General features: G+C 39.9%; 1 protein-coding gene across 1 annotated transcript in view; it reads left to right on the top strand.

The window, feature by feature from the left end:
• The window catches only part of C9 (complement C9), a 48,271-nt gene extending 26,627 nt beyond the window's left edge, over nucleotides 1-21,644 (top strand). The window contains 6 exon segments of the mRNA NM_057146.2: nucleotides 6,396-6,662; nucleotides 10,235-10,475; nucleotides 13,842-13,988; nucleotides 15,310-15,488; nucleotides 20,374-20,602; nucleotides 21,274-21,644. Coding sequence (NP_476487.2) covers nucleotides 6,396-6,662; nucleotides 10,235-10,475; nucleotides 13,842-13,988; nucleotides 15,310-15,488; nucleotides 20,374-20,595 — 1,056 coding nt within the window. The 3' untranslated portion in view covers nucleotides 20,596-20,602; nucleotides 21,274-21,644.
• The last annotated feature ends 3,404 nt before the right edge of the window (nucleotides 21,645-25,048 follow it).

Consider the following 25,048-nt stretch of genomic DNA (forward strand, 5'->3'; position numbering starts at 1 on the left):
CGACAGTCATCTGTCCTTCCTGTGTCTTGCTGAGGTTCAAGGCAAACTCCAGTACTCACTCACTTTGCCTTTCACCTTACCATGGAGAGCCTCTCCATAGTGTGATCCCCGGAGTCGACTAAGTGGTGGCACTGCCCTCTTCCATGTATATCTTCTTACTGTTGTGTTATAATTAGGCTGGGTAATCTCTCACTTGGTTTTCTCAGCTTTCATGAATGTATTTGTACACACGGGAAGTTGTTCCAATTAGTGTTTCTGCAAAGGGGCCAGTCCTGGGATGTATTTATCAGCCATTTTCCTGAAGTCTCTCATCTGTACATGTACCTAAAACACTTCTAACCACACCTGGCACAGAATAAACAATAAATGTCACTATTAGCTTTAGCTGTATTACTCTGTATATTGAATTTAATACATTTTCTTTGAGTACCTTCTGAACATAGTTTACTAAGTGAGTAGGCATGACCCTGGCTTCTTGTACCTCACTGTCTGAGGGTCCATTTACTAAGCAGTAATAGCAAAGGAGGTATCTGTCTTACTTTGTTGTAAAAGAGGACCAACAAGACCATATACTCTACAAACTTATAAGGCTAAGTGATGAAGTAAATTCATGAAAAAAGGGTGATATTTAAGTTAGTATTAGAACAAGAGCAAGAAATGATAAGACCAAAAAGTATATTTTCCCTTGTGTGTATGAATTTGTGCAATGTGTGCAATGGGAAAAGAGTAAAAGAGTGTTTTTTGGAAGACCAAGGCCAGTGAGATAGCTCAATGGGCAAAAACTTGCCACACAAACCCAATGACCTGAGTTGGATCCCCAGAATCATTTCAGGATGACTTTTGTGCTTACAGAGAGAGGTCTTGAGTTCAATCCCCAGCATCTCTGTCATGTGGCTCACAACCTATAATTCCAGCCCCAGGGAATCCGGCATCCTCTTCTGGCATTACGTTGATGATCACAAACCACACGCAGATTCATATACACATGATTTAAAATAAAAATAAATTCTTTTTTTTCAATATTTTCTCAACCTAAAAATAACCATATTCCTATCCTTATTGCTGTACATATCCCTTTGGACTGTGTTCCGATAAAATAATGAGGATTTTTAAGACAAAGAAACTTGAGTTTTGGGAAAGGGGAAAATGGTTTGATGGCAGCAGTTAGGAAAAGAAAGACTCAGATTGAGTGCAGTGAATTTTATCCTGAAATCAGTTGGATAACATAATGATCTTTGTGTTGAACATTTAACCAGACAGCTTTGTTTCAAATATAACTATATACATTTTACTCTTCCCATTAGATTAGAATAACTTTATGTCCCCCATGCAAAGTAGCTACCCAGTACAACTATTGAATCCAATTCATGCCATTGACCCAAGAGACAAGTGTCCCATCTCTCTTCCTGGATAAGAGTCACACCCATTTCAGAACCTCCCAAAAAGGAAAATGGACCACAGATGCAATCATTTCTCTCACTGCATATTATTGTATTTTCTTTCTGGTTTCTTTGGAAACTCAGTTGTGTGATGTGGTGTTTTTCTGGAAGCTGTCTTATGAGAGGATGTTTTGCTACAGCAGACACGTGAGAGGACGTTATACTGAGAATAGACACGTCGTAGTGTTTCTCCTGGAAACTGTCCTGTGAAAGAGCATGTGACGTTTTGCTGGGGCAGGCACTTGAGAAGGCATTTGATGTTTAGAAAGAATATAAACTTAACCCCACAGATAGTAAGAGGACACTCTTGCATTTGTTCACCTTGCAATACTTTGTTGGTCTTCTCTGATGATGTTCTTGCATTAGTATACCTTGGAACACTTTACTGGCTTTCTCTGATCTTCACTCCTCATGACTTCGTACAGAGAAAAGTGTCAAAGAACTTCTCTCCACATTCTGGCTGCTTCTTGCCACTTGTGTAATACTCCACTGCTCATCAATACAGGATTTCTCTGTATAGTTCTAGGATTCACTCTGTAGATTGGGATGGCCTCAAACTCAGAGATCCACCTGCCTCTGTCCCCCACCTTCACCCCGGAATACAAAGGATAAAGGCATGTGCCACCATGCCCGATATTATTCCATTCTCATTCTTTTAAAACAATACATCAGACTCAGTGAGATATAAAGAAGGATGTTTATTTGACTCATTATTCTTGATCTCTAAGGTAGAAGGTCCACATTATAGACTTCACAAATATGACTTCAACCTCTAAACATCAGGAATTAAGTTCTATGATTTTAATACCTCATATTACAAATTAAAGTTTAATTTAATTTGAGAAACATAATCAAAACATATTCAAATCACAACATAGTAATAGCTGACTGCAGCCAAGTGGACAAAAAATGTCCTCGTTAAAAAGTTTATATTTTTGGGGTTGGGGATTTGGCTCAGTGGTAGAGCGCTTGCCTAGGAAGCGCAAGGTCCTGGGTTCGGTCCCCAGCCCTGAAAAAAAAAAGTTTATATTTTTAATTAGGTTGGTTTAGGGATCTTTGGTGAGGAATTTCTTGGGTTTTAATTGTTATTATGTGTTTGGTCAGGTTGCTTTTACACTTTTTTTTTAAATGAGGTCATGATATATGTCCCAGTATGCTGGATAATTTTATGTCAACTTGACACAAGCTAGCACCATCTGAAAAGAAGAGAACCTTGAAAAAAAGTGCCTCAATAAGACTAATGGAGAGGGCCAGCCCATTGTGGGTGGTTCTATCTTTGGGATATTAGTCCTAGGTCCTAGAAGCATGCTGATCAAGCCATGATTAGAAAACCAGGAAGCAGAACTCTTCCATTACCTCTGCATCTGCTCCTGCCTCCGGGTTTCTTCTCTGTATCCCTGTCCTGACTTCTTTCAGAGATGAACAGTGATTTTTAAGCATAAGCCAAACAGGCCCTTCCTCCCTCAAGTTTCCCTTGTCATGGTGTTTCATTGTCACGCCCACTTCGGCCGGCAAGGAAGACGCGACACGGTTGGATTCTTCTCAACAGCCTTTACTGTAGGACACCTTCATTCTTGATACAGGGAGGCGGCGGCAGTAGCAGCCAGCCCTAAGTGTTACAACTCCAAGTGTTACAGCTCCAAGTGTTATAGCTTCAAATGTTACCGCGCCTTATATACACAACAGTATGCTAATTATCTTTCAGGGATTGGTGGGGCACGAGGCACCCCACTACTTGTCCTCCAGGGATTGGTGCGGCATGAACTTCCATTAGCATAGTACCGCCCCAGCCAGACGGCAGGTGCAAAACCCCACGCATGCGCAGTACTGTTGTTCACCACAGGAGGGCGCCAGATTCACCTCATTAGCATACAGCTGCCCTGACAGGGGACAAGCCTGCGCATGCGGGGTAAGTTATTCACATTCGGACGGGGCTGGCTGTCGGCACCATCTTTACTTCACCGCGCCGCTCCCTACATTTCATCAGAAGAATAGAAACCCTAACTAGAATAGAAATTGGTACTAGAAATATAGTATTGCTCCAACAGACCTGACTATATTGTTTTGAAAGGATTATGGAAGGATTTTTGAACTTTGGGTTAGAAAAGCCATTGAGTGTTGAGTTAGTTCAGTGGGCTGTTCTGTTGGAGCTTGGGAAATAGAAGGTTGAGAGTAATGTAGACCATGGAGAATTGTATGAGGATTCTACCTCCTGACCTCCATTGGATTGTTTAGTTTTGTTTGCCTTTATGGCAAAAAGAAAGTGCATGTGGTCTGGTATTTTTTTTTTTTAATCAGAAAAGCCAAATAGTAAAGCTTTGCAAAGGAAAGCAAACCTACTGTCCCTGCAGATTCCCATTTTATCTTCCTCTTGCATGTATACTCTATGGGTTGGCCAGTAATTTTAAAGGAGCAAAAAATGTTGTTTTCTCATGATAAGTAATAGTGTAGAAATGTAAAAGAACAATTTTAGGAAGGGAAAGTCTTTTTATTGAAATTTACTAATATATATAGAATACCTCAAAAGGTATTTGCTTTATTCTTTCATTTGTATGCCAACCATGGCATATTATCTATAGGAATCTGTCATTCAATGTCTTTAATTATTAACATATTAATTATTGAAATCTTGCTGTATCTTGTTTGATATGAATTATTGCCTTGAATCTCATAACAACCTGCAGGCCAGGTATGATAAGTGTCTCTTTTTTCCAGTCTAGAAATCAGACCATGCACAGTCTATTTAGTGATGCCCTAAAGGCCCTAGAGGTCACAGACTATAAGATGGTCGGTTTTAATAATTAACTTCACACAGTTAGAATCATCTGAGGAAGAGTCCCAATGAGGGTTTGTCTTAATCAAGCTGGTCTATGAATATGTCTGTGGGAGATTGTCATTATTATGTTAGTTGTTGTGGGAAGACCCAACCTAAAAATGAGTGGTACCACTTCCTAGGTTTGGACCCTGAACTGTACAAGAGTATTGAAAGTAGACCGAGCAGTAAGCATACATCCATTCATATCCATTCTCTCTGCCCTTGACTGTGGATGTGACTAGCTGCTTCATATGCCTGCCTTAGCCTCCTCACAATGATGAACTATACCTCAAAGTCACTTTTGTCTGAGTATTTTATTACAGCAAAAGAAATAAAACTAGATTTTATTTTATTTATTAGTCTGTATTTATTTATAATATATAAAATTAATCACAATATTTTTAATTACATTAATATTAATTATTAATATACTTGTAATTATATTATAAAGACATCAATGCTAATTAATATATTTAAATATATAATTTACTTACAATGTATTTATTCTATATTATTATTCTAATAAGAATAACACTGGTTCTGAGGAGGTGGGATCATTGTTGTGATGAACATATGTGCTTCTTATGTTACCTGATCTATATTATGACTGGGGTTACATGGAAAAGTTTGGAACTCTGGGCTAGAAAAGCTGGTAGTGTGGGTTAATGCGCCATTCTAGTGGGAGCTTGAAAGACAATAATGTTATGTAGAATGTGGCGAGTAGAGACCTGTCATGGTGTTTCAGAGAACAAAGACTGTCAGGAACTGAGTTAGAAGCCATTTGTCCTGTGACTTGAAACTCTGAGTGGATCATTGGACAGAGGAACCATCAAGGCACTGTGGTTTTCAGGTTGGTGCTGCCACCCTGGAAAAGCTTCGAGTGCTGCACTGGAACATCAGAAGAGTGTTTTCCCAGGGTCAGGACTCAGAAGTGGCTAGAGCTTTGATCCATGGTCCAAGAGGAGACAGGATAGACCTTAAGGGGCTGGTTCCAAACTAGGCACTGTCGTAAACACTGTTCACATGGCACTTGTTTTTGAAGCAGGAAGCATGCAAGACTGAGGGAGTCCTGAAGAGCAGCTGAGGTTAGGCACTCATAACAGAGTTGGGATCCCTGCAGAGAGGCCCTGATGAACCATTGAATGAAGCTATAAAGATGAACCCTCAATTACAATAGAGACCCCGAGATATTTGAAATCTGGTATCATGGGGCATCCAGGCAAAGCTGCAGGTGTGGAATGGTTCTGACCTAAGCCAAGAGGAGAAGCTGTGATGTACAATAGCAAGACTGGAGGAGAAAGACTTCTTTGGAACCCAGATAGTATTACAAACCCCAGATGTTGGATATAGGGGTATGAGAATGGCTGCTTTTTCCTTTTGAATTGGGGAAGAGATTTGAATGGGTCTGTTTGATGTCCCAGTTCATTTATTCTGCACCACTGTATGTCGGAAGAATATGGCTTGAATTTTTTTAAAAAAAAATTTGCAGGTATTTAGAGATAAGAGACTTTGAACTCTTAAGGTGTCTTAATTTTTGAAGGCTGAGGATTTTTAAAGTTGGAGTCTATTTTATGCTATTGTATAAACAAGAATTTTGCAGACATGGGATAAGAGGTTATACCTTAAAGATGATGTGTCCATGTGTTGAGTTAAAAGGGAGGGGTGGTGGTGGCTGGTTATAATTGCTCCCTTGACACAGTCTAGGACACATCTATAGACACATCTATGTGGGATTGTCCTGAGTGTGTTAATTGATGTGAGGAGACACAACCCTGGGTTTAGGCCCAAAGTTATGTTACAGGAGAGAAAGAAACCGGAGCAGAAGTATACATCTGCTCATCTATTCACTCTTTCTGCTCTTAACTGTGGATGTAATGTGACCAGCTGCTTCAGACTCCTGCCTTGACTTCCCCACAGTATGGAATCCTGAGCTGAATAAATCCTTTCTCCCCTAAAGTGGCTGTTGTTGAGGTATTTTATCACAGCAACAGAAATGAAATCAAAACACGGGCTTTGAACTCGAACCACAGAAATCTTACTCGGGCATCTACACCTGAAACCCTTTCCCTCTGCTGCTTTTCCAATCGCTGCCTGCTTTGGGTTTGTTTGTTTGACAGCTCTTTTTTATTATACACTTTTAGACCAAGGCTGACAAAAATTTCAGAACTGAGAATTATGAAGAACAGTTTGAAATGTTCAAAACCATCGTCCGAGACAGGACCACGAGTTTTAATGCAAATTTAGCTCTAAAATTCACAATCACTGAAGCACCTATAAAAAAAGTTGGAGTTGATGAAGTCAGCCCAGAAAAAAACTCTTCAAAGCCTAAAGACTCTTCTGTTGATTTTCAATTTTCATATTTCAAGAAAGAAAATTTTCAACGATTGTCATCCTACTTGTCACAGACGGTAAGAACTGTTCATATAGACAGTGTGATATACATATTTCAAACTAACCCAGCTTCTTTTCTAAGGTAACAGGAAATGCAAGTAAAACACACCAAATGTTCACTGAGATATTTAGAATAGGAAGCAAACTGCCAAGGGCAGAGAGCTCTCAGACGCTGGGCGGTAGTCAGTGCCGTTGACATTGAGTGTTAGTGACTAGAACGTGTCCCAAAGGTTCCCAGCATGCTGTTGGACGAAGACCTAAGTGTCAGAGCATTCTACTTAGCAGTCAGCATGTGTAGTAACGCAATGAAGAATTAACCTGGAGGATTTCGCTTATTTGTCCCATGCTCGCCCCCCCCCCGAGTGATGCCTATGTGTTTACTGTAAAGCCTGTCTCTCTGAAGCAACTGTGCTCCTGAGAGACCAGCTCTTTTGGGTTCAGACTCCATCTTAGAGAACCTGACCTAATGTTGAGCTGAGTTAACCAATAAGTCAAGCCGGGGTCTAGCACTATTTTCCAGGTTACTCCCAAACAGGCCTGTGCCTCCAGGTTACTCTAACGTGCCTGCTCCTGGCACTTCACTTCCTAACAACCACCGATCAGGAGGAAAGCAGAAGTGACGTTTATGGTTTGGCTCCCGGCACCAGCCAATTACGTTAAAGGGCAACAGAATTCCATAATACCCCCTCCCCCCCAGTTAAATGTGTTCCAGGCTGGAAACCCTGATTACCCCTATAAATGCTTGTTTGAAACTGGGCTCCGGGCTCCACCTTCAGGCCCCGGTGCGTCAGGGTCAGCAGGGAGCCCAAGCTCCAGCTTAAAGAAAAGGACCCTAATGCAGTCGCATTGGAATCTGTTCCGTGGTGGTCTTTGGGGGCTCACACTTATAAATACTGGACACAAAATCAATCCTCTTACTTTGGAACCGCAAGTCTAGACTGAGGCTTTAAAAAATAATTTTTGGTTTTATATTTACGGCAGATTTCAAAGTTCATTTCACCACCTTTAGAATAAAGGTGAGGTATCCCTTCAGCGTTGGTGTGATACTGACCAAATGCTTCCTCTCCCTTTCCTGATGCTGTCACCACCTGCTTGGACACATCATCTGCCTTGGAATTCCCTCTCGCTATTTATATTGTGCTTAATTGTACAATTAGTTTGTGTGAGTCTGCACTTTGCTGAAATATGCACATTCCCCTCAGAGTTGGAAATCTCTTAGTTCATTCCGTTCTTTCTTAATTGTAGACTCAATGTGTAGCCAGGCATTTTTCTAGATACCTAGAATCCATTTTTTAATCATGCCAGCAGAGAATCTTACCTTTGTGCATCTGAAAGCTCGACTGAGGGCGTTAGGCAAAAACAACGAATAGAACAGCAAAGAGAGTCGGCTATCCAGTCTTTAGAAATTGAGTAGTGCTATGGAGAAAAGAGAATGATAGAGGACCTTGAGGGAAATGGAGATTTGGTAGCAAAAAAAAGTGCCACAAAGAAGGCTCACGAGGGAGCTTCACTGAGAAAAAGAAATCAGAGCAAAGACTTAAGGGAGATGTCACCAAACGGGCGAATTAAAGATGATGTTTCTGGAAGAAGAACTATTAAAGTCTGGGTTCCAAGGTAGAAAGAGTGTGTGAAATGATTCTGTCACACTGAACCAGAAAAAGACTTGGAAGCATCAAAGCTCACTGTAAAGGGTGAATTTTCTTTCTGTAACAAGGGTTTTGGCTCAACTGTTGACATTCATTACTAAACCTAAAATGGTCACCTTGGGTACGCTGTTGGGAAAAGATTGGTTGGGCATGCAAAGAACAAGCGTAAGAATGGGGGTTTTAAAAGACAATGCAGGAATCCAGATGGGACACAGTTGAAGATTAGGGGGAAAAAATTAGTTTCCATCAAATCTGATTGCAGTGTTGGGAGTCTAGTCATTTGAAGGATGGAGTTGCTGATGGGAACTGAAAGACTGAAAGGAAGATCGGGGTTATGCTCAGTTAGACTAAGTCTGAGCAGTCGGTTAGATGTTCAACTGGAGATGCCAGGTAGGAAATAGGTAGTCTAGAGTTTGGGAAAATATCCAGGTTTAAGTTCTAGTTTTAAGAGGCTTTGACAGACAGATGATGCTTAAACTCCTGGGGTTTTATGAGACATGGTTGGAAGAAAAAATCAAGTAGCTTTATAAGTAGAAGAATACGTGCTAAATTTCAGAAACTTCATGAGAAAAAATTTGTCAGAGGAAAAAACCTGGAAGCAAGGGGGTGGAATGCCTCTGGATCAGCCCCGCCTCCGTCAATGAAAAGCTAGGCCCTCTGATTCCACCTAGACGTGCTAGGTCAGCACTAACTATATGATAGCAAGATACCAAGGGTAATTTGTTCGTATTTTTCAGCCTCATAAGCTCTGAAAAACATAAACATAGCGTGCTTAAGGCTCTGAGTCATTTTCAACACACTCCTTCCCCTCTTAAAAAATAGATTAAAGAGAAAATAGGAAAAGAGGAGTTGGGGATAGAATGTATAAAAAAGCTTTTCAGGCAATGTTGTGTCTAATGAGGGCTAGGGAATGAGTAGCAGCTGGTGAGGCTTAAAGAACGACCCCCACCCCCCGCAAAAAAAAGCCCTTTTTATTGTTTTAAGATGAAAGAAAGCACAACCGATTTGGGTGTGAAATGATCTAAGACCTACTTTTGAAATCAGTTGAGCCAAAGAATATCACATCTATTTTACTCCAAATCCCATGATGCAGTTCTATTTTGACAGTAATAATAATTTAAAAAAGGACCCCTGATTCATTTTGCTCATCTTTGAGACTCCACTGAGAAATAGCGTGAAGCTCAGAAAACAGAGAACTCATGACAGCCTCTGCTGTATGAAGTGAGATCCTGGAAGTTTCTCCTTAGGTGTATTTATCCATGAGGGGTTAGAAGCCACACCGTAGTAGAGAGCATGTCTTCAAACACAGAACATAGGTCTTCAAACAAGAAGTAGAACATCCTACTATCCAGAGGAAATCCACTGTGTCCTTCACAGTACATTCCCCATCAAGAGAGAAGCACCCGTTGACCAGATTTCTCCTGTGACAACTTAGTTTTTTCTGTTACTGTGAGGAGGATCCTGCAGGAGGCATTCCTTTGTATGGAACGTCTTTAAATCACAGGATACTTGAGATTACTTGTTACATGTGTCAAGTACTTTGTTTCTTTGGACTGAATACTCAAAATCCCTTTGTATAAATACTACACAATGAACTTAGGAACTCTTCCGTTGATGGGTATTTGGGCTCTTTCCGGTGTGAAGTTATTTTGAGTAACACTGCTATGAAATTCTGAAATAGACCCTTTGATATGCATTTAAAAGTGGCATTATTGATCATGGGGGCCAATGAGTGTTTAACTTTATGAGAAACTCCCAGGCAGGTCAATCAAAGAGTCTGACCGACCACGTCTGAGTTTCGTATGCTGTTTCAACACCAGCAATGGTTTACTCGTTCTGATATAGTCTTCTGTAGTAGTCACTGCTAAAATATTATTCCCCTGGCTAGTCGCACGATAGTGATAAAAGCCATATCTCTCTTCCTCAACTGTTTCTCAAAACAGAAAAAGATGTTTCTGCACGTGAGAGGAATGATTCAACTGGGGAGATTTGTCATGAGGAATCGGGGCGTTATGCTGACGACAACTTTCCTGGATGATGTAAAGGCTTTACCAGTTTCCTATGAAAAGGGAGAATATTTTGGATTTTTGGAAACCTATGGGACTCACTACAGTAGCTCTGGGTCCCTGGGAGGGCTCTACGAACTGATCTATGTCTTGGATAAAGCTTCCATGAAAGAGAAAGGTATGCTGGGAAATAGAATCCAAGCTACAAATGCGGTTCTGATTGAGTATCGGTGCCTTCATTACCTCCTGTCAGTAAACTCTTAGAATAGAATAACCTGATAATCTGCTCCTTTGAAGAATTCTTTTCTGCCCTTTGGCATCTAACAGTCTATCAAATGGCTCGTTGATTTCCACTTTGAATAAGCTCGCTCGCTAGTATTACTGCGAAATGCACCAAATCATATTATAATGGAATGACTCTTGATGGGAATAGAGTTTCTAAGGAAATATTATTTAAGACGTGGAAGAAGGTTTACATAACTTTTCTCTTCAGCCTCAGACCAGCTCAATTTGTGTATGATAATTGTCTTCCAAAGCACTCTTCCTCGTTGGTGGGAGCAAATTGTTCTCAATGTTGCCTTTGAGAGGAAGGAAGAATCAATATTCTAGTACAAATACAATGTATTAAAGCAAAGTGGAAAATTGGTTTTGCCTCATATGGTGGCCATTCTAATCTTATGGAGGGAGTTCATTTGAGGCCATATTGAGTAAGAGTTTGTTACACTCAAAACCATGGGGCAAAGGTAACATAGTGCTTCACCCATGTGTCCTCCAGAGTTGGGAGATATCTTTGGGCTAAAGATTTATATAATTCTTTCAAGAATAAAGTAGATGGGCTGGAGAGACGGTTCAGAGTTTAAGAGCACTGGCTGTTCTTCCAGAGGTCCTGAGTTCAATTCCCAGCAACTCATAACCAGGTATAATGAGATCCGGTGCCCTCTTGTGGCATGCGGGCATACATGCAGGCAGAACATTGTATACATAACAAGTAAATCTTTAAAAAAAAGAATAAAGTACAGCAGTCAGGTACAGTAATATATGACTGTGATTTCAGCTACTTAAAGAGCAAAGGTAAAAAGGCTTGCTTAAGACCAGAAATTTGAGGCCAGCTAGGTATCACCGAAAGACTCTGTTTCATAAAAATAAAAATAACAAAGTAAACTCAAAATAACAGTATTCATAAATCATAGTCATAGCCAGATGTACTGAAGCATGCCTTTAGTATCAACATTCAGGAGGTAGGGAGGCAGGAGGATTTCTATGATTACTAGGTCAGACCGGTCTCCAAAGAGAGTTTCAGAACCAGAGAGACCCATCTCAAAGGAAAAAATAAACAACATTTTTTTCTGTGAGTGATTATAACTAGTTACACTATTTCTTAGATGCCAGCATATCTCCTTTCCATCCTCACAATAATTGGGTCTCTCTGTTGGGCAGAGATGTGTTGCTAAGAAATACTTTTGTGGCTTCTGCGTGTGTATCAAGGCCACAGTGGAGAGTGGGAAATGATGGTGATCCTAAGCTCACCATTCTCCCTGGATCAATAAACATCTCACACGAGACAGATAGCAGGGTCAGAGCAAACCGGTCTTGCTACCTCAGTCTGGCCTTGAGAACATAGATGCCTCCCTAGGGGCACACAACACGAAGGTGATTGGCTCACTGGGCTGCCAATGGCTGTATCCATGGTATAGGGAGGTCTCTGTGAGTTCCATGAGTCAAAATGGATTACCAGAATGAGAGGCATAATAGGAACTGAACAACTGGAGCACAAAGGCTCCGTCAGGGTGATCAGAACACAGCAAACCCCCTAGCCCAGATGTATCTTCAAATCCATGTTCTACAAACGAGATCCTTACTCCTGAGAAACTCGGAGCTACCTACTTAAATCTGTGTACCTCTGGCCTTAGAAAATGGTCAGAGGGCTAGTCCAGTGCTTTTGAGGAGGAAACTGCATCTCTGCAGCTCATTTTATGTCATTTGCATATGGAAGGGTCCGCTGCTTGAGGTAGAAAATAAGCTCTCAGGGGTCATCTATTCTCCAGCCTCATTTTCAGAATGTGGGGCCTCATACTTCTTAAGGGTGGGTGTAAAACGTCTAGAATTCTTTTTCTGGCATTGTCTTTTCCCTTTTTTTCTTTTTTTAATTCCTTAAATCCTCCCTTTCCCCTTCTCACTGGAAATAACACCAGACAATTCTTCATTTGTCTCTACAAGCACACAAGAAATGCATGTTGGATGAATTAAAGTCTAGATTAAACTTAGTTTCCCTAAATGAAACATCGTGGCTTTCATAACAAATAATAGCATGTGTATGTGTGTATGTGTGTGTATGTGTGTATGTGTGTGTGTATATATGTGTGCATGTGTGCATGTATGCATGTGTGCATGTATGCATGTGTGCATGTGTGCATGTGTGTATGTGTGTATTGTGCATGTGTGTGCATGTGTGCATGTGTGTATGTGTGTGTGTATGTGTGCATGTGTGTGTATGTGTGTGTATGTGTGCATGTGTGTATGTGTGTGTGTATATATGTGTGCATGTGTGCATGTATGCATGTGTGCATGTATGCATGTGTGCATGTGTGCATGTGTGTATGTGTGTATTGTGCATGTGTGTGCATGTGTGCATGTGTGTATGTGTGTGTGTATGTGTGCGTGTGTGTGTATGTGTGTGTATGTGTGCATGTGTGTATGTGTGTATGTGTGCATGTGTGTGTGTATGTGTGCATGTGTGCATGTGTGTATGTGTGTGTATGTGTGTGTATGTGTGTGTGTATGTGTGTGTGTGTGTGTGTGTGTGTGTGTGTGTGTGTGTGTGTGTGTGTGTGTAGGAGCACCAAAAAGAGAAATATGAACGAAAGCTGAAGGACCCATTACCCTTAAAGGTATGGGTGTTGAGGAAGGTCTATTTACCCTTAAAACAAAGGATCTGTTGAAATATATAATATATTATAATAAATTACAGACTTCAAGGAATCTAAGAATATAACTGCTTAGACAGGCATAGGCCACAGTGAGTTAACTTCCAAGATTCTTATTTGTGAGCATTCATAGTATCAGCCAAGATGAAGTTGCCATATATGCAAACCATCTGTCCTAAGCAAATGGGGACTGTTCTGTGATTCTGGAAATGAGTGATAGTTCATTGAGAATTAATAGGTTAATATGAGAATTAAGGTAGCTTACTCATACAAGATGCTTAGAATGAGGTCAGGTGTGTACTAACCACTCGATGCATGTTAGACGTTGCTTTTTCCTTTGGGTATCACAAAGGATTCTACTATAAACATGTTAGCTGACATATATGCTTTTCAAGCAGGTGGTAAATGTAATATAGTGTCCTTCACTACTAAGCTGACAAGCCAAGTAAAATCATGCCACTAGATTCCAATAAAAAGACCATGGAAGACATGATATTACCTTTCAGCCGATAATGGTGTCTAGGGATGTACATATATTTGTTATAAAATAATAAAGTTAGAATTTATGTGTGATGTTAATGAAAAATATCAAATAACCTTCATGTAAATCTGTAACACAGGTGTTGAACTGAGCGATGTAAAGCGGTGTCTTGGGTTTAACCTGGATGTTTCTCTATATACGCCTCTACAAACCGCCTTAGAAGGACCATCATTGACAGCCAATGTTAATCACAGTGATTGCTTAAAGACAGGGGATGGTAAAGTAGGTAAGTATGGGCTGGTTGGTTAGACTGAGGCAGGCAGAGCCAAAAGCTAAGAGTACTGCTCTCCTGACATAACCGTCACTCTTTACCATCTTCAGTTAGAAATTTCAAAATCATTCATGCATTCACATATCTGTCAGTGTCATTGTTGTGCAAGGGAGGCATACAGTTCTAGGAGTTGCTACTCACGTATTGATTTGTATATCTTTTGTGGCAATGACAGAAAACTAGGGGTGGAAAAGTGTGTTGAGGACCAGTTTCTTTTTCACTTTAATTTTTACACAAAGATTGAAATGGGCTAATGTAGAATCTTATGTCAAGTACCGAGAACAAGGCCTATATTATCTTCCCGGATTTACTTTCCACTTGCCTTCATTAGCTAACCTTTCCTCAGCACCCCAACCAGGCCTTTTTTTTTGGAACTCTGGATGTCTTTGTTAAAGTATAACCTTCTCTTGTTAATGGTTAGCAAATTTACAAGCATGAAGGTGTGTTGGAGACACCACATCTTCCCCTAATTAGAAATAAAATTATTTTAAATTTTGTATTAAACTTTTTATTTTAAATAGAAATGGTTCTGATTCATCTCTACAAAGACAAGTGATGGTGAAGGAGCTATAGAGAAGGAAACCATTGTTTAAACATATCTACTTGTGGATATAATTGGCACTAACAAAGGGAATCACCTTCTTACACCATTGGGTTGTTTGCATTATCACCTTAAGCTAGTCTTTCACCACGTCATCTCAGATTTCTTATTTGTACCAAGGACGAAAGAGAAACAAAAATATCTTGTGATTCCTCTTCAGTTCTAAAACTACATGACTCTAAAAGTTTCAAAAGTGTTTAGAGTGTTTTAGTTCAGAGAGAAACAGAGAGGAATAGGATTTGGGAGTAGGAACAAATTTACTTTTATATACTATTTAGACACTAATATTTCTATGATATCAAGAAAATTTAGGTGTACTATACACAAATAAAATTATGAAGAAAATTTTTCAAAAATATAGATAATACACCCGAAGTCATGCTAACTTGCATATATCTGCTTTTATTTATATGAGATATAAATTACCAATCTATCTAGATCAATTGTACCACTGTTATTTTTCAAAGAAAGGTGATAGAAATCTACAATTGACTGTTGAGGGGGAAATGCCCTCATAGATTATGGAGGGGAGATTTATGTGAATAATGTTCACAATTCAATATTTACAAGAAGCTATTCTAAAAAGCCATCAATACACATTTATGAAGCTCTATCCGGATAACAGACCACATAGTTGCAAATGCTCTTTTCTTCAAGTTCTTCTTGTTCTTCTAGTAAACATCAGCCGCGATCACATCATAGATGATGTTATTTCATTCATAAGAGGAGGGACCAGGAAGCAAGCAGTTCTCCTGAAAGAGAAGCTTCTCAGAGGAGCCAAGACGATTGATGTGAATGACTTCATCAACTGGGCCTCATCCTTGGATGACGCTCCAGCTCTCATTAGTCAAAAAGTAAGGAATGATTCTTTTAAGACAGAAGATCCTGTCCTTTTCTTATTTCTCGTCCCAGTAGCTTCGCATAACAGTTGCCTTTATAAGACAGAGGTATCCCTATTCAGATGCCCTCGTGTGGCTTCTGTGGAAAGAACGGCAGAAAAGAAAGGCATAGGGTAGAGTCAGACAACCAGATGAATTCCTGCTGCTATCTGTCACTCCCTGGGTGAGAGCCACTTCCGATTTCTAAATTCTGCAGCTCTCCAGGCATTCTTGAAGATGTATTCATAGTCTATAACAAGGGTTGGCACAAAACAGTCATCAAGAATAGATAGCTCTCTTTGGTCTGCTTTGACTCTCCTTGTCTTCTCTGGGTATCATGTATCACCTCCCACTCAGGTATCAGGACTCATCTATGAGTCATAAAGTGGATGTTCATAATGCTCTGACAAACATAAAACCAAAGATGAATAATTCTTGTGTTCTGAGACTCCATTCCCCTCCCTCTCTCTTTCTTATTGTCCAGTTGAGCTCAAACTCCTGAACTTCAGTGAGCCTCCTGCCTCAGCCTTTTGAGTAGCTGAAATTACAAACATGCTCCTTTTCTGACTTTTTTTTGTTTTGATTCTGTCTATGAAGCTGGGGCTACCTCTCTAGCCTGGCTTGTCTTGAACTCTCAGAAATCCTGCCTTAGCCTCCCAAGTACTAGGGATACAGATGTGAATTCCCAGACCTACCTCTTTTTTTTCTATAATTGTAATAGTGTTCAATCTAGGAAGTCCTGAGAGTCTGCAACCTTTTTCCTCTTGAAGGGAGGGGGACGACATGTTACCTTTGTAAAGATGACGTACATACTGTTGCTATTTGGCTGCATCTTTCCACTTCCTAAAGAATGTTTCCCCACGCCAGTATTATTAGAAAGTAGTTTTTTTACTTGCTTTTATAGCTTTCAACTTTCCGTGTGTGCCTTATGGTTTTTCCTTTCCAGTTAAATTTATCTTTGTTCACAACATCAGTTTTATTACATTTTATAAATACTGACATTTTTTGATAGTACCAGTTTTTGAAGAATTTTACTTCCTTATTCTATTTTATGTTCCTTAAGAGTTAATTAGAACCACTCAAACTATCTCAGTATAGGAAGGAAAAACTCAGAAACTGAAAATTGCAACAATTTCTGCATTTCAGTTATAGAACTGAAGGCTTTAGTAGAGGTGCACACATAACTTCGCATGAGGTGTGGTAGCTCACAGTGTAACTCTAGATGCTTTGGAAGCTAAGGTAGGAGGATTTCAAGGTCAAGGTCTGCCTAGTCACCTTGGAGAAACTGTCTTAAAATTGAAAAAGAGGTGGGAGGAGGAGGAAGAAGGAAGGAAGGAAGGAAGGAAGGAAGGAAGGAAGGAAGGAAGGGAAAGAAAATGGAGAGATAGATAGATAGATAGATAGATAGATAGATAGATAGATAGATAGATGATATATAGATAAAGAGATGGTAGAGATAGATAGATAGATAGATAGATAGATAGATAGATAGATAGATAGATAGATAGATAGATAGATAGATAGATGATATATAGATAAAGAGATGGTAGAGATAGATAGATAGATAGATAGATAGATAGATAGATAGATAGATAGATAGATAGACAGATAGATAAGTATACAATGTAAGCATGAATACATGAGTTCAGCTAGAACAACGGCAACAAAAAATGGCATTTCCCCCTAACTAAACACAATGAAAGTGAAAACATTGGCTTGTATAAAAAAATAAAATCAAAAGAAGCCCATTTGTTAAACATAAATTTTATTTAAATCCATTATCACAGATTCAGTAAATATAATTTTAGTCAGAAGATTTTAAATAAGAAAAGAATTAAAGACCCAGCAGATGACGTCAAGCTGGCCTGTTCTCTCAGCCCTGCAAACCAAGTTCAGTCTGTCCTTTACAAAGGGATCCAAGGCTGGTCTCTGGCAGGTTGTAAACAGTGCAACATAGTTTAGAGCTGGCAATTCACATCTGTAGGAGTAAAGGCTCTACGGAAATGTCCCCCACTGTATTAACTAGAACATTCAAAGACATCCATCAGCTCAGTTAACACAGTGCTTCTGGCTAGGTCCAGCAGGTAGTGTATCTTGTTTACCATTCAGATCTTCAGATGAGTAAAGATTCTGTCCACTCTAGTTGTCTAAGTTTCCTCCTCCAAAAATTGAAAGCCTATTTAACTCAAGTCAATGCCCTACCTAAAGAAATGGCAGTTGTATTGCCCCAAGCACCACTTTGTGATTATATCTTCTTACAGAGAACATTTCAAAATGGAGAAATTGTTATACTTTGTTGAATTTCCCTGGGTATTTTTTAAATCCCCAAAGAGAAATGAAATACCATTAAATTTGACCTTCAAGTAATGTCTACCTGTAATCCCATGTACTCATTAGGATGATGTAGAAGAATGACAAGTTTAAGTCTGTCTGGGAAACCTAATGAGACCTTGTCAAAAGATAAAAATAGATCTTCAGTTACATATCAATGGTAGAACACTTGCCTAGCATAGACAAGGACCTATGCTCAGCATCCAGGTACCAGAAAACACACACACACACACACACACACACACCAAATTTGACCTTGAATTGGATTCTAAGGAGTTTTGTTGTTACAAATCTTGTGGAAGTGGAACTTTGGGTGACCGGTTACTAATTTCAGCAGGTAATTACAGTGTGTAATCAGTTGTTCTCCTTTAGGTGAGGAGGAGTATTCTTTTGTGTGTAGACAACGTGTCAAGCACTAGGGATGCTCTTAATACTAAAATAATTATCTTTCTACATAATCATATAAAACTCTCCAGATTCTCTCCCTACTACCCTAAACCATTAAATTGTATTTAATCCTCGGCAGCAAATTAAAACAATCAGTGATCTACATACTTAGGTTGCCAGGTTTATCTTAGAAGAACAACCAGTAAATCACATTACACGAAGTAAAACAATTGATGATTACAATGAATCATATATTGTTGTTACATATGTTGTTTCCTATAGTGGCCATAATATTATTCTACTAAATAGAGCCTGTAGGTTTTAATAGCCCAATATCTAGCTCTTGGCCTCTCTCTATACAGAGGAGATAGGCTGGCCTATTTTCTCCAAATTTATTTTTGTCATACTCTTCAACTTTCAAGAAAAGATGTTAATCATATTTTTAGCTTGCTTATATCCTGACACAAATACTCTACCTCTCCACAGGCTAGCTGAACTTTGATTTTCCCTCTTATATCCACTGTTACAATCAAATCCTTAAAATGTCAGAGGAGAGAAACTACATCTATTACAGATTACTAAAGAGATACGAAGCTTACAACTTCTGCCAAAGCAATAGTTGTAATTTAATACACTGGCTTCCTGTAAGGTTCTGTTTTGCCATTATAAGAAACATGATTATGTAAGCCTGCTTCATTTTCTAAAAGGATGTTATGTAACACACTGCTCCCTTTATGGGAACTCATGGGAAATATTAGTCCTTAATCTCATTTTGATTCTCCTTGATTTCTCATATCCCCATAAATTCCATTGTGTGTTATTCAGGGAACTAGAAGATGTAGCCACATTTGTGGCACACCTGGTGCAAATGGACGTGTTCTTCTGGCTTGAATCGTATTCCCTGGTATCCCTTTTGTCCCTCAGATCATCTGTTCTCAGCTTTTCTTTTTCACTTTCTCGTTCCCCTCTACCAGGCTTACCTTTGAATACATTCAGGCTTTCTCGAATGCCAGGAGGCAACAATGAGTGTTGAGCATATCTACCACTTTGCTCTGTTATACAATTCTTAACAGACACTCACTGGATGTTACTGACAGCCAGTGCCTTTATGGGCCAGATGTTAGCCCTCTGCAGGCTAAAGCCGTGATGGCAGAGTGAATATTGTGTCTAACTCTCTTATATAGGGGTAACAGACAATTCTCATCCCATCATGAAACCACATTTGGTACACAATTGCTAATTATTTTGGATGTCTAGAGGAGATATTAGAGTGATTAATATTAAACTTGGTATTTTAACAAGCTTCAGGATAAGCTGTATCCACTTAAATATAACTAAAATGGCAAGAGAGCTAGCAAATATAGGGAAAAAACTCAAACCCTTTTTTTTTACTTAATAGAAGACAAACTTGGTCATAAAGGATGAAATGTGCCGAAAGGTTTGAAGGGTTACACGGGAACTCTCCTCTGTCTGCTGTGGTAGTTTGGGTGCCAGGACTTAGGCTTCTTTGGAACGGTCCCTGCAGCGTGTCCTTCCTCTTTATCTCCTTGAACACTTGTTTAGATAGTTTTATCCAAGCTATTTCCTTCATGGCCCTCTATTCCTGTAGATAGATTATCTGGCCTTGACTTTCTTTTGAAGGCTAAAGAAGATAAATATCTTTTCTCGAAATTCAAAATAATTCTACCGCATGCTTACCCTGTTTGTGGCAGAGTTGGGGAAGGGTTTCTTTTTCCTAAATAAGTAGAACAGAGCTGAAATTGGAGTTAGGGTACCACTTCACCAAAACCATGTTAGTAGACACTTTCATGCCTTAGTAGTTCCCGACACATTCTGGATGTGAGCCCATTCTCTCTTAAAAGTAGTGCAAATAGCTTCTCCCACTTCAGGCTTCTTGCTTACTTGATGATATGGTTGATAACATATGCCCACTCTAATTCTTTTTTACTTTTAAATGCAACCTCCATGATAGCATGCATCAAGACTCCTTTTCATCGCGAGCATAACCTCAAAGGTTAGCATGGGATCTAGCAATAAACTTCCCCCAAACAATGACTTGGTGTTGTCATTGATTGAGTGAAGGGAGTTTTTCAAAGTTCTTCTGCACAAACAGACATAAGATTGAATATTTTCTTTCTTACAGCTGTCCCCTATCTATAATCTCATTCCTTTGACAATGAAAGATGCATACGCAAAGAAACAGAATATGGAAAAGGCTATTGAAGACTATGTGAATGAATTCAGTGCTAGAAAGTGCTACCCATGTCAAAACGGAGGCACAGCAATTCTTCTGGATGGACAGTGCATGTGCTCCTGCACAATCAAGTTTAAGGGGATTGCCTGCGAAATCAGTAAACAAAGATAGCCTTCAGGTGAGATGAACTTATTTCAATATTACTAGGGACAAGAATATCCATCTCATGATTAGTTAATATGAAGATGAGCTCTTAAATTACTTTTTAATGAATTCCCATGCTGTATCACTTATAATCTAAATATATTACTATTTATTGAGTAGTGAATGTTGACAAATCAACGCTCGTGTGCTCTCTATATTATTTAAGTATATATTATACATATATATATATAATTATAGTTATCGTATTACTCTCTCCCTCACTCTCCCTTTTTTGTGCTTGTATTGCTTCCTTCCTTCCTTTCTTTTCTTCTTTTAGTCTCCTGGTTATTGTAATTTATAGGCAGAATACAGACATTTAATCCTGAACCCAAGTCAATTAACATCTCTAGTGAAAGTTTTCCAATTTCCCCGGAAATTAATTCTCTGCTTAAATATTTCCATTCTCTTTCCCTTGGTTATTGCAGCATACCTTACCTGGATCTTCCCAACAGGACATGAACAACATTTCCTTCTAGTTTAAAAATGTGCTTCACCTCTATGTCTTAAACATCATTTTACTCTGGGTGCCTGGACCCTGGGCTTCATCACAACAGATAATCGGGGAAGGACATATGCATGAGTATATGGGCCCAAAGTTGAAGTTCTATTCAAAATTAAGATTTGACATCCTTTTGTCTTCTATAGGAAACAAAGCAAAACCTGGTTCACATGGAAGGTGGAAAAAAGGACAAAAAAAAGAAGAAGAAGGAGGAGGAGGAGGAGGAAGAGGAGGAGGAGGAAAAGAAAAAACCCCAGGACTTTCCAACTTAGCATCCTACCCTAGAGCGAATCCTCACTGCCAAGTAGAAAGCAGCTTGCTTCATGGAAATCCTACCAACCTCTGATGTCGTCTCTGTTTCAGGTCTACAGTGCCTTTCTCCCCTCTTTAATGCCTATAATGCTTCCATTTTTTTTTTATTCCCTAATGAAGAATCGGCAGTGAGATATGCCAGGACTGCCTTTTCCCACAGGCAATGCCAATCTCTCGCTAATAAAACAAAATTAAATTAAAAACAGAATGTTGTGCTAAAAGGCTCTAAGTAATTGCCAAGCTGCTTCGTATGATTAATATATTCCACCAGCCCCATTACCAAGTCTGTACCATGTCATTTAGCTCTTATTTACGCAGTTGTTTCATTTGCTCGTTCGTTTAATACGTGCATGCGCTCATCTGGCAGATGACGCACACCTACCACATGCACAGGGTTCTGCTCGTGTTAGCCTTTGATGTCCAACTTTAAGTGTCTGGGAGGAAGGGCTGCAGTGTGTATACCAAAAATTTAGCTTAGTTAAATCTTGTGAAATGACCTCTGTTTTGCACAAACTCCAGCAGTTTCCTACAGTTCTTTCGAGTTGACTTCTGAGCTGTGTAAGGTAAGGCTGCTCACCAAAGGAGCTGATTAAAATTGGCTGCAATCTTCCCATTAGATGATAGATGATAGTAAGGTCTAAGACGTGTGTTTGTGTGTGTGTGTGTGTGTGTGTGTGTGTGTGTGTGTGTGTGTAGGGGGGGAGACAAAGACAGAGAGTCAAAGAGACAGAGAAAAACAGAGACACAAAAAGACACAGAGACAGAGAAAAACAGAGACACAAAAAGACACAGAGACAGAGAAAGACAGAGACAGAGAGACACAGAAAGACACAGAGACTCAGAGAGAGACAGAGAAAGAGACACAGAGAGAGAGACAGAGACACAAACAGACAGACAGAGAGGGGCAGAGGAAGGAGAGTGGAAGAGAGAGAGAGAAGACGAGCATACATGCGCACGCACGCACACACACACACACACACACACACACACACACACACACACACGAAGAGGGCAGGAAGCAACCTTGGTGCTGGCTGTTGCATTCCACCTAAGACAGGTCATTTGCTGTTCCTCTGACTTGTGTTCTATTGCACACAGCAGACTGGCTGTTCCTTCGGGACTCTTCTGTCTCTGACCCCATTTCTCCACCAGAGCTCTGGGGTTGCAGCAACTCCCAGCAGGTGTCTAGCTGTCAGTGGGCTCCAGAGGCTCAGGTCCTTGTGCTTACACAGGAAGTGCTTTTATACTCTGAGTAATCTCCCCAGCCCTGAGAACTTTTGGTTTTTGTAAAGTTCTAAAACAAAGGAAAAGTAATGGGGGGCAAAGAGAGTGGAAAGAAAGAAGAGAAAGAAGGAGGTAGAAAAGGAGAGAATAAAGATGGGGGGCTGGTTCAAAATACTAAGAGGAAAATGCAAACTCAAAATTAACTATTGTATAATTAAATATAAATATTACATAGCATGCCAATTCCAATGCTAATTTTATGATTAAATACTTCATACATCTATAAATATAGATGTCTTTCATTTCACAAATAATTCTCAAAAGTGCATGTGGTTATTGAGTACATAAACTATTTACAGGCAAATAATTTCAAAGGTGAATTTTTAAATTGCTTCTCAAGACTTTTAACAGAAAACCAAAATGTTACTGGCTATGAGATGGCTTGTAACACTGAATATTAAGTTTGATGTGGGGACAGCACTCAAAGTACTGACTCCTTAGGACTTAAAATTGTCCAGTGAGTGCAAAAGAAATCCTAAATTTTGTACCCAAACACTGCATTAATTGGAAAGAATTGGGATTTGTTGAATACACATAAATTCTGAACTCTATTCTTAATCCACTATTGAGAGGTTTTGATAAGGGAGCCTCTGGAGGGTCAGGCAAAATCAGAGTAACTCTTAAGAATTCTTGTGATTCCGAATTGCAAATGTCAGAGAATGTGAGGGTGATCTATCTGCCACCTCTTTCACACCACTAATCTCCACAGTTGATTCAGCTATTGGGCTGGCTGTGGGGAGGGGTGTCCCTCTCCTCCCTCACTCTTCCGTGTGTGTCCCTCTGAAGCTTGGTGGAAAAGAACAGGGAGGCTGACCTCCCCCAAATAGAGGAGGTCACTCACTTAAGAGTAGTTGCACTCCCCTGCCAGAGCCCCAACAAGCTCTCAATTGTCAAACAGGAAAGAACAGAGACTTGCTCAGACCTCAAAGAGTCAGCTTACTCATTGAGCATAGTTCAGAAAGGGAGGTAACTATGGAGATATGGAGATGGTCTAAGTCACTCTAGTCAGTCATAGTCATAGCCATAGTCATTGTCATGCTTTCTCTCTCTCTCTCTCTCTCTCTCTCTCTCTCTCTCTCTCTCTCTCTCTCTCTCTCTCTCTCCCCTCTCCCCCTAGAGCTATTATCTATAGCTCATCAAGTGCCCTGCTGCTGAGCTACACACTCACCCCCAGCTTCACAATCGATGGCTTAATCCCCTAACTTCAAAAATTCTAATGTGGACTGTGTGGCTGAGTACTATTCCAGCAGGGGGCACTCTTGAGACATCACATACAACCCAGTAGTGATCAGTGCAAAGCAGAAAGTCTCTAACGCTAATGGAGAGAGGACAGCTAGATAGGAGGGGGGAGCCGGAGGCATTCTATGTACTGGCTTGATTGTTTGGGAAAACCAGGTGCTCCTTTGTCCGTGCCATGAGTGCAGTGTGGCTGCCTCATCCCATGTGCCCTCGGAAGGGGTACATCATCTTTCTGAGGAAGACACGTATGAGGATAATCACCCTCTGAAGTTCATACTGCACATTAGAAACCCTCACACTGAACCACTATTGAACGAGACCATTATCAAAAGGATTCAGGTAAATTGGATGAGTAACTGTGTTTCCTGGATCTTGGTAGGCTGAGGCAGGGCCAGAACCTTCTGGGTTGTTACATGTTGCCCTTTTCACATTTGGGCTGCTTATTCATTTCTTATCACTGACAATTAGAAGAAAACCATTGACTATCAGTATTCTAGGTTTGGGAAAGTATCCTCACCCAACCTCTGTCCCCCCACAGCCATTTAACTATAGGGGACCCAACAACAGCAGCTCCTGAGTGGGTCCTAAATGGTTATTGGGAGAGAGCCTCATAGATAACTGTTTACACATACATTTAACTTTGTTTTTAATGAATTTTTTCATACACACATAATTTACAGGATAGCTAACATCTCTCCACTTCCCCCGCTCCTTTTCTCTCCACCCTATGTACATATTATCATGCTAAGAACAGCAACATGCCCTAAAAGAAAGGAATAGGGTGGCTGTTTACAACGGGACAAGTTACTGACTATGCATAAGCCTTAAATATGCTCAAGGATAATAATACATCCTTCGTAGAACTGATGTGCAAATTCACTGAGATCACTCACTTAAGAACTTGGCACCTCATAGGAAGGCAGCCTACAGTAACCATTACTATTGTCATCATGCAAGGCTATTGGTCAAAAATGTAATATTTGTAACATTAGACAAACAAGAACATTCCAGTCTGTAAATTGGGGAAAATGGTACATGGCAGAACATCTTAGTAACTCTGCTCTAAACAATAGGTTTGGTGACCTT

The sequence above is a fragment of the Rattus norvegicus genome, chromosome 2, assembly GCF_021556685.1.
Source record: "Rattus norvegicus strain SHRSP/BbbUtx chromosome 2, alternate assembly SHRSP_T2T, whole genome shotgun sequence".
In the NCBI taxonomy this organism is placed as follows: domain Eukaryota; kingdom Metazoa; phylum Chordata; class Mammalia; order Rodentia; family Muridae; genus Rattus; species Rattus norvegicus.